At 40.7% G+C, this 10630-nt stretch overlaps 1 protein-coding gene across 2 annotated transcripts in view; it reads left to right on the top strand.

Annotated features, from left to right (window-relative positions):
• The window catches only part of LRIT3 (leucine rich repeat, Ig-like and transmembrane domains 3), a 32508-nt gene continuing 22011 nt past the window's right edge, over window positions 134–10630 (top strand). Inside the window, exons 1-2 of one of the 2 annotated variants that reach the window (XM_021101673.1) lie at window positions 134–436; window positions 9052–9518. In XM_021101673.1, coding sequence (XP_020957332.1) covers window positions 9077–9518 — 442 coding nt within the window. In that variant the 5' untranslated portion in view covers window positions 134–436; window positions 9052–9076. Of the gene's footprint in view, window positions 437–5234; window positions 9519–10630 lie in introns of both variants that reach the window. The other variant, XM_021101672.1, reaches the window with a different exon arrangement.

Raw genomic sequence — 10630 nt, 5'->3', positions numbered from 1 at the left:
TAGGGGTTGAATCGGAACTGTAGCCACTGGCCTACACCACAGCCACAGCAACGCAGGATCCAAGCCGCGTCTGCAACCTACACCACAGCTCACGGCAACGCCGGATCATTAACCCGCTGAGCAAGGGCAGGGACTGAACCCGCAACCTCATGGTTCCTAGTCGGATTCGTTAACCCCTGCGCCACGACGGGAACTCCAGCAGTCTGCATTTTTAATTACCATTTTTATGTATGTGTGTCTCCATATATTTAGCAGAATTAAGTTTAATTGGAGTGGGGATTTTTGTATTTTGGTTTTTTTTTTCCCAGTCTTTTTTGGTGAAAAAATTCATCAATAATCAATGTAAGAAAGAAATGGAAAATTTTATTTGAGCCAACCAGAAGAGTATAACCCATGAGACAGTCTTTCAGAAAACTCTGAGGACTGTTCCAAGGAGGTAAGTGGGGAGGGAGACCAGGATATATGTGCAATGAAGGACATATCTTTGTTGCTGAAGAAGATATTAAGATTACTGCTATTTGTGAGGAACAGATATCTTAATTAATGGTTTTAGTGCTTTTCTATGTATGGGTAGATGTAAGAAACTGGGTTCATAAAATTTTCTCCTGAAAATATCTAACTAGGAGTTCCCGTCGTGACGCAGTGGTTAACAAACCTGACTAGGAACCATGAGGTTGCGGGTTCGATCCCTGGCCTTGCTTAGTGGGTTAAGGATCCGACATTGCCATGAGCTGTGGTATAGGTCGCACATGTGGCTCGGATCCCGTGTTGCTGTGGCTCTGGCGTAGGCTGGTGGCTACGGCTCTGATTAGACCCCTAGACTGGGAACCTCCATATGTCACGGGTGTGGCCCTAGAAAAGGCAAAAAGACAAAAAAAAATCTATCTGAGGGCCAGTTCTGCCATTTTTTCCTAGAGCACAAGTGCTTTATCCTGATCTTCACCCTGAATTCCTTTCAGGGCAGTTGTTAGGTCAGTGACTGCAGTTGCCGATGACTTGATTCTTAGAGAACTGGATAGGAGGTAACTGTCTTCATTTTGCAATCCCCTCGCTATTGGTCAGAGTCTTGACCAAGTTTGAGAGGCATTTCGTGACCACGTTGTCCCATTGTACTGGGAATGCTCGTTCCCACATCAGACGAGGATTTTGTTGATAGGCCACCCAGTGTTCTATTACTGGACTAGACTATGTTAACAGTAGCCAAAAGCCTCTGGACCACCTGTCTTACTAGTCTGTTATTGTCTAGAAACTGGTTCCCTCTTGTTGGCTTCTTCCTCTATCTAGAGTTACATTATTATAATCACTGATCTTATTATAGAATTATATATTTGGCCAATTGCTTCAAGTTGTCTAGTTATCATTATTTTTGTCAGAGACTTGGTCACACATTTGGTAATGCAAAAAACAATAATCTTGGAAAATAGGCTGAATACAAATAATATAGCTAGTTATATTAAAGAAGTTATAGTAAATATTTAAGCTAAGAACTTCCATTAGGTGTGGCCAAGTATATCCCCAGGTCATCTGACCCAGTCTGTTCTGTACTAATCATGGACCAATAGTGGGCATTTAAATTGCTTCCAGTTCTTAGTTCAAATAAATTATGGATGAACCTCTGAGAATATTTTGGTACAAACACCTTTTTGGGGGTGGGGGGATAATTCTATTTAAGTGTTTCCTCAGATTATATAAAAAAATATAGAAAAAGTGTTACCATTGCTAGATTGCTCTCTGGAAAGATTAAACTAATGTATACTGCCACTGGCAGTGAGTAAGTTCGCTTTTCCCATCATATTTCTACTAAGAGTGCTGTATCGATTTTTTTTTTCCTTTCTTTCTCTCTCTCTCTTCCTTCCTTCCTTCCTTCCTCCCTCCCTCCCTCCCTCCCTCCCTTCCTCCCTTTCTTCCTTTTTTCCTTCCTTCTTTCCTTCCTTTCTGTCTTCCTGTCTTTTTAGAGCCACAACCACAGCATATGGAGGTTCCCGGGCTAGGGGTTGAAATTGGAATTACAGCTGCCAGCCTATGCCACAGCCACAGCAACGCCAGAACCGAGCCACATCTGTACCTATGCTGCAGCTTTAACCCACTGAACGGGGCAAGGGATTGAACCCACATCCTCTTGGATACTGGTCAGGTTCTTAACCCGCTGAGCCACAATGGGAACTCCAGTGCTGTATCATTTTTTTAAAAAACTGTAAGCTATACACTGTAACAAATTTTATTTCACATTTCTTTAATTGCTGGTGAGGCTGTGTATCTTTACATTGTATTTTCTTTATTTTTCTTTTTGTAAATTATCTTTTTAGCATCTTTGGCTGCATATGAAGTAAAATCAAGACATTAGTCCTATACATACACACAACTGTCTCTGTATTTGGAAGGATAAACTGCTATAATAATCTCCTAATTTATTTCCCTATCCTCTGCCTTTCTCCACTGCAATCAATACATCATTAAAATCTTTTAAAATCTTTTAAAAATGAAGTTTCAGTCCCCAAAATCTTTAGCAAAAAAAACCTTCAACTGCCTGCAAAGTAAGTATAAGTCTTTCAGCTGGACCTTCGTGACCCTCTTCAACATGGTTCCATGTGGTCTTTTTAACCTTTTGTCTTTCCCCTTGGCCAAATGAAATATTTACGGCTCCCAGACAGCGCTGAGTGCTTTTGTGCCACTAGCTCTTTGCTCCTCCCGTCCTCTATAGATGAGCCATTTACAGAGAAAGCACCAGGGAGTGTCTGTGCCCAACATCACAGAACCAGCACATGGCAGAGAGAATGTAATATTGTTCAGGACATTTTTTCAGAGTTCCAATTTGAAAAGGCTTGGACTCATTTCCAGCAATAAGCAAGAGACAAATATGCTTCGAGTACAACTTTGCTTCAACATTGTAATTATATTTTAATACCGTGTTAATCACTTAATTTGCTTATATGAAAAGACTAGGAAGACCCAGTTTTGTTACATATCTCCCTCTAATCTCTTAGTTATTAATTTCTGATATTTTAAACCGTTTTTCTATTCTCAATTTAGCATATCTTGCTGCTCTGTAGGTTATAACATCCATGTAATTAATAATTCAGAAACCATTTTGGCCATTTGGTGATCAGAGCTCTGTCCACCTCTCTGTCATTCTTTCCTCCTCCTGAGCTTGCAAATGCACTTAAGGACACTACCAGTCACTGCCTGTCCATGCCGGGAAACCTTGGGGTTGCTTTAAAATCTCTTCTTCTCCTCATCCCGCCATCTAGTCAGGCAATTTCCCCTCCCAGGCATTTCCTGAGGTTGCATTCTCTTAGCTGTGATCAACAAGGCAGCCCAAGTTGCTGCATGTAGGCTGCTCACCAGGACTATGGCCATAGCCTCCTCCTCCCTCCTTGCTTGCTCTATTTAATCCTCTCCTCCCTACAGCCACCAGAGAAATCTATCTAAAATGACAATGTACTGTGTTCCCTGGCTTAACCTCACTGCTGCCCGTTGCCTGCAAGCTGAGTGCAAGTTCCTTGACAGGGCATCCGAGACCCTCCTTCATGATTTCATCTTTGCCCACCTCTCCAGCTTTATCTCCTCCTCCTCTTTTTAAACTTCCTGTCTCAAATCATATGCTGGAGCCACCTGAAATGCTTGTGTTTTTCTGAGAACAACATAATATTTCTTGCTTCCCTCTCTTTGTTCCTGCTGTCCTCTGCTCACAGTGCCTTTTTCCTGATTTTCCCCTTAATACATTGGTTGGTATTCATTCTGTAGAGGCAGCTCAGATACCACCCACACTAAGAAGCCTTTCCCAACCAGTACTCTTGGGTCTGGTGTTCTCTCGTTTCCTCACAAGTGTATCTGTGCCTCTCTTTATCATGTGTAGTGATCCTGTCTTACTCATCTTTGTGTAGCTAGGACTTAGTTCAGTACTTGGCGTAGAGGAAATGCTCAGTAAATATTGGATGAACAAATGAATTGTGCAGATCTAGAAAATGTATGGTATTTTATTTTGAGAAATTTCTTTTCTTTTTTTTTTTTACTTTTATATTTTATGGTTTTTATTTTTATTTTTTATTTATTTATTTATTTTTTTGTCTTTTGTCTTTTTGTCTGTTGTTGTTGTTGTTGCTGTTGTTGCTATTTCTTGGGCCGCTCCCGCGGCATATGGAGGTTCCCAGGCTAGGGGTTGAATCAGAGCTGTAGCCACCGGCCTACGCCAGAGCCACAGCAACTCGGGATCCGAGCCGCGTCTGCGACCTACACCACAGCTCACGGCAACGCCGGATCGTTAACCCACTGAGCAAGGGCAGGGACCGAACCCGCGACCTCATGGTTCCTAGTCGGATTCGTTAACCACTGCGCCACGACGGGAACTCCGGTTTTTATTTTTTACATTATAGTTGATTTACAGTGTTCTGTCAATTTTGACTGTACAGCAAAGTGAGAGAAAATTCTTTTGACTCATTGTTTCTATATGCATCCTTTTCATTTAAAATAGTATTTTCCATAATATTTTTGTTTTTATGGAATTGTTTTCTTTTGAATAAATTCTTGGTTTAAAGATGATGAATAGAACTACACGACAAGAAGGTTAACTGCCTTATATACTTATTACCTCAATCCTTGACTGTTCCTGTGGATTCTCTGTCATATGTATTGAGGTAGTTTTAAAAATATTTAACTACGCAGCCATAAAAAAGAATGAAGTAATGCCATTTACAGGAACATGGATGCAACTAGAGATTCTCATACTAAGTGAAATAAGTTAGAAAGAGAAGGCCAAGTATCATATGATACCACTTACCTATGGAATCTAAAATATGGCACAAATAAACTTAGCTACAAAACAGAAACAGAGTCACAGACATAGAGAACAGACTTGTGGTTGCCAAGGGGAAGGCAGGGGAGTGGGATGGACTGAGAGTTTGGGGTTAGTAGATGCAAACTATTACATTTAGAATGGGTAAGCAATGAGGAACTGCTGTATAGCACAGGGAACTCTGTCCAGTCTCCTGGGATAGACCGTGATGGAAAGTAACATAAAAAAGAATGCGCGTGCACACACACACACACACACACACGTGACTGAGTCACTTTGCTGTACAGCAGAATTTGGCACAACACTGTAAATCAACTATAATAAAAATATTCAATTTTTATTTTCTGATAGAGCCTAATATATGCTAAAAAACAGGACAGTTGAGCTTCAGATAAGGTTTGATTGCCTATAACTTGGGAATAAACTGTATTCTTGAATGAAGGTAATGGCTGTCACTAAAAACTAATGTGCTGGGACAAGCCCGCCCTGCACAGAGATGACCTGGGAGAAGTAGAGGATGCACACCCACCAGAGTCCTAGTCCTGCCACTTCAGTAGTAGATTGAAGCATTTGGCCTCAACAAATCTAGGTACCAGAATTTTTTCAGTTTGTTTTTGGGGGGCTAGCCAATAGTGGTTGCTTGCTCTAAATCAATTTTATGTCCTATGCCTCTGTTTTTAAAGCTGAATTTTATCAAACTGAATATTATATATGTTGGTAAAAAGCAAAAAGTAAAATCTGTAATGTTACAACATGCAAGTGAGAACATTGAATTATTTTGAAATGTGTGTCTCTTCAAGGTGTAGTAGACAATTACATCCATAGGAAAGGGATTTAATAGGTATTTCCTTGAAAACTCTAGATAGGGGCAACTATTGAAATTTTCCTGACACGTGTTTGATTTTCACTTCCCTTAGAGTGTGTTATTTTGCTGATACCAGATTCAAAGCGTAGGTCGATTGATCCCCTGCGGGATACACTTGAAGGTTAAGTAACTACAGATCTCAGCTAATCCGTGTAATCTGCTGTTACTAAATGGCCGTTTGTATTCCTAGCACACCAGTTTCTGAATGCTTAGGGTTTGGTTTTTACCTTTTGTCCAAATAACTTCTAAAAGGAGCCATGCATCTTTTTGCAAGTCTGTGCATTGCACTTAGCTTTTTGGAAGGAGTGGGCTGTTCGTGTCCTTCACAGTGCACCTGTGATTATCACGGCAGAAATGACGGCATGGGATCAAGGTAGGCTTCTCTCCTTGCTACTGAATGTTCTAATGATTCCAAGGAAAAGGGCTCAAACCAGATGGCCTTGTTTTGAAAGCAAATTGTTAATCAGAAATCAGAGGAGAGAAGGTTTACTTTAGATAAGCTTTAATTTAACTGTGTTAATCCTGGTTGCCTGCTCCTTCATTGTTTCATTTCTAGCAGTTTAGCTCCTTCAAAGCTCCAAATTAATTTGACTCTCAAACGCATTCTGTATTAGAAAAATATTCCTTGTACTTGTATTCACAAAATGAACCTTGCAGGAGGTCAAACCACTGAAATGCGTGTGGTCAGCTCAGCCTGATTATAGAAAGTACAGGAGGGCAGGGCCGATCAGAAGGTGCGTGACATGCCCAGATCCTTTGCTTCCGGGGCTTTCCGTTTCATTTTGAGGATTATTAATGCCAACTGGATAGGAAGTAGGAAGGGAAATCATGAGTGAAATTAGCTTCATCCTCAGAATTTCTCATTTTAAGATATTGGAGTTTACAAGAAAAGAAATCTGAAAGAAATGAGTCAACTCTTTGTGTTGTGGATGCTGTGGATCCTTACAGAAGTTGCTTCATCTCTGTGTTGCTTTAATATCTACTTGTGAAGTGAGAATATGTATTTACTTATAATAAGCATGAGTCCTTTTAGATAGAAATTAAAAGCAAATCGGAACTCTCATTGGCCAAACATAGTAGAACTTGATTTTTTTTTTTTTTTTTTGGAGAGGATATTTAATAACAAAATCAGATTTTTTGGTGACTTGGTAGAAGTGAACATGAGCCTCTTAAAGTAATTCGTTAAAAGAATCACTCAGGGAGTTCCCGTTGTGGCTCAGTGGTAGCAAACCCAACCAGGATCCATGAGGACTTAGGTTTGATTCCTGGCCTTGCTCAGTGGATTAAGGATCCGGTGTTGCTGTGAGCTGTAGTGTGGTTTGCAGACGAGGCTTGGATCTTGTGTTGCTGTGGCTGTGGTGCAGGCTGGCAATTTGAACCTTAGCCTGGGAACTTTTGTATGCTGTGGATTTAGCCCTTAAAAAAGCCGCTCCCCCCCAAAAAAACCACTCAATTTATATCTTACAACGTTATACAAATACCTAATAATAATAAATACATGTTTTTGAGTCATTTGTCTTGTGATAGTATAAAATTTTCTTTACCAACTCTTGGTATTTCTTTGAGCTATTCACTAGGTGGTTAAAGATAGGGAGAAGAATGTAACAATTTAAAGACCTACTTGGCATGCAGTGACTGACTCAGATTAGGCTACTTTTGAGAAAATGGTCACAGCAATGTTTCCTTCATTGGTGGCCCCATTCTTGATGGATTTTATAAAAATCATAGCATTTTATGCTTAGCAAGGACTCCAGAAATAATCTAGTTCAATCTTTGTCATTTTGTAAGTGAATAAACTAAATCATATAGAGACTAAATGGCTTGTCCAATGTCCCAGCGTTGAGTTTTTGCAGTGATTGGCAGATAGAGACACTGTCTTTCAGCTTCCAATCCAAGCTTTCTTCATTATAGGGCACTGGACCACTGACTTAATAAGGAGAACCTGAATCATTCTGGCATAAAGTAGCACTGAAGTTTGTGATCTGGCATAGAATGAAGAGTTAGAGGTGTACCTAGATTCCACGATGCAATAGGCTCTTCTCCTAAAATTAAGAGAGGAGATGGCGTGACCAGTACATCATGGCTGGTGCTGCTTCCTTCTCTTCACATTATAGGCTAGCTTTGAAAATTCCTTGATTTAGCATGATTCGTTTTACTGAGTGGCTGTTTTGTTGTTATTTATTATCCACTGTATGTGTAATGTCTTAAAATTTAGATGATGCTTTGCATAACATTTTATCATTCATTTTTAGCAATCCAGAAGGAATGAGTATATAATGGGAGATAAATAGGTCTTTTTTTTTTTTAAGGTTAAGCTGAATATAAATTCTCTGATTCTTCATCCTCTATACCTACACATGGGACAGGCTTGTCTTTCCATACCTGTTTTACATGTACCACTAAACAAGATCACAATGTGACTTGTTCAAGGTTACTTAAGCTAGTAAGTGTAAAAAAATAAATAAATAAACAAACTTACAGTTTCTGGTTTATTCATTAGACTGAAAGCAGTGCACAGGTCACAGCTTAATTTTAAACACCTAGTAGAACATTTGTTCCTTCCTTCCTTCCCTCCCTCCTTCCTTCCTATCCCCCCCCTTCCTTCCTTCCTATCCTCCCCTCTTCCTTCCTTCCTTTCTTTCTTTTTTTTCCTTCCTTTCTTTCTTTTGTGCTCCTTTTGAAAAGGATCAGCTGATAACTTCAGTAAGGGATTCTTTCACAATGGGCCATTTCCTAAACAGGTTAAGAATGTGCCCTTTGGAGCTGGACAGATACGGGTTTGAAAGGTGGTTGTGTAACCACTAGCTCTTGGAAAATTACCTAATGGTGGTGGTAAAAATGAGATTGGTGATCATAATAGCAAACACTTATGCTTATTATGTGCCAGGAAAGTGTAAAATTTTCCATCCATTTCAGTTAATGATCATAGCAAATCATGGGACCATATGGGAAAATGAGTTGAGAGATAGGTGAAGTGGCCTTCCATGGCCACAGAGGAGGTGGTAGAGCTTAGATTTGAATCAAGATCAACCTGACTCTAGCCTATTACCCTGAACAATATCTGGCTCACTGGACTGTTGTGGTGATTAAATACGGGAATGAATGTGATGTGTTATGCAGGCCTGACACATAAAGAGCTCCATCAGTCTCAGGTTGAACTCCATCAAATTGCTGATATTTGATCATTTTTAACTTATAAAAGGAACATTTCATATGGTTCGACCTAGAAGGTGATGGTAATGACAAATTATTAATGAACAGCTTAGCCAGGCTGAACAGATATTTTGCACAAACCAGTAGGGAATGAAAAATTCAATGCAGGTTTCAAATATGTATTATTTTTTTCAAATGAGTTTCAGAAAGCAGGTTTCCTCCCATTGCTCTGTGACACTAGGTCGGTGCTATGTAATGACCAGGATATGAATGAGATACCTACGAACATCCCTGTGGACACTGTGAAGCTTCGCGTAGAGAAGACTGTTGTCCGTGGGGTCCCCGCCGAGGCCTTCTACTACCTGGTGGAGCTCCAGTACCTGTGGTTGACTTACAACTCTGTGGCCAGCCTCGACACCAGCAGCTTTTACAACCTAAAGCAGCTGCATGAGTTGCGCTTGGATGGAAATTCTCTGACCGCTTTCCCTTGGACATCTCTCAGAGACATGCCGCGTCTGAGGACCCTGGATTTGCACAATAACAGAATAACCAGTGTGCCAAACGAGGCGATCAGGTACCTGAAGAACCTCACCTACTTGGATTTATCAAGCAACAGATTAACCACACTGCCGCCAGATTTCCTGGAGAGCTGGTCCCACTTATTTACATCCAGAAGCCTGGACCTTTCACCAAGAAGAATCATTCTCGGTAAGCTCACAGCCTCCGGGCTTCTCAGGCCCATGTGATTTGCTCTGTGTACTTTCGGTTGTCCAGTAGTTCCATGTCTATTAAATTTGGTATTTTAGTCTATATTTGCACTTTTGATGGAATAGTACATTATCATTTTACCTATGTCAGTACCTGTCTGTCCTGTGTAAGGTATAATGCTTGTGTTTGTGTGTGTGTGTGACGTGATGGCAGCAGTGTATGTGTATGTGTTAGGGGAGGGGAGGGAGGTGGCCTCATAAACTGAGAGTCTGGGAGTTCCCATTGTGGTGCAGAGGAAACGAATCCAACTAGTAACCATGACATCGCAGGTTCGATCCCTGGCCTCACTGAGTAGTTTAAGGATCCAGCATTGCGGTGAGCTGTGGTGTAGGTTGTTGATGTGGCTGGGGGCTGTCACTGTGGCATATCAGCAGCTATAGCTCCTATTCAACCCCTAGCCTGGGAACCTCCATATGCCACGGGTGCGGCTCTAAAAAGCAAAAATAAATAAATAAACAAATAAATAAATAAATAGAAAAACTGAGAGATGAATGCCGTTCTTAGAGGGCTTGGAGAACAGTGACAAAATCTACCAAACTACACTAATTCTTGTGAGCACACTAGGGCTCCATACTTTGCCACAGCCAACCTTCTGTTCTGGTTTCTTTCCAGCCCTTCATCAGGCTATGCAGGGGCCGGAGAAGGGTCTCTGCATCTTTATGAGATGGAGGTAGTTTAATTAGTTAGGAAGAATAGCTTCCCAGTTGTCTTAATCTAGAAAGAAATAGTTGAAACACCTGTTATTTTACTGGTCGCAAATGGGCCTCTTAATGGATTTGGACTCTTAGTTTAGTTGTGATTAATTTTGTATATTTTGATCCTGACTTTGTTTAGGTTCTGTGGGTGTTTGTCTTGAGTTCTTAGCATGTAAACTCCTTACATCAGGCCCCCCTCTTCTTTTTGTGTGTCTTGCCACAGTGCTCTGCACATGGTGAATGCCCAGTAAATGTGGTTGCCTGATTGAAATCAGTGAACTGAGACTTTTCTCAGCATAATCTGGGCAGTGAGGCCTTTTCCACTTTTGTATGAGACACAAACCTGAGGCTTTAACT

Source organism: Sus scrofa, chromosome 8 (genome assembly GCF_000003025.6).
Source record: "Sus scrofa isolate TJ Tabasco breed Duroc chromosome 8, Sscrofa11.1, whole genome shotgun sequence".
NCBI lineage: Eukaryota > Metazoa > Chordata > Mammalia > Artiodactyla > Suidae > Sus > Sus scrofa.
The sequence above is the reverse complement of the archived record's forward strand: the minus strand, read 5'-3'. Positions and strand labels throughout refer to the sequence as shown.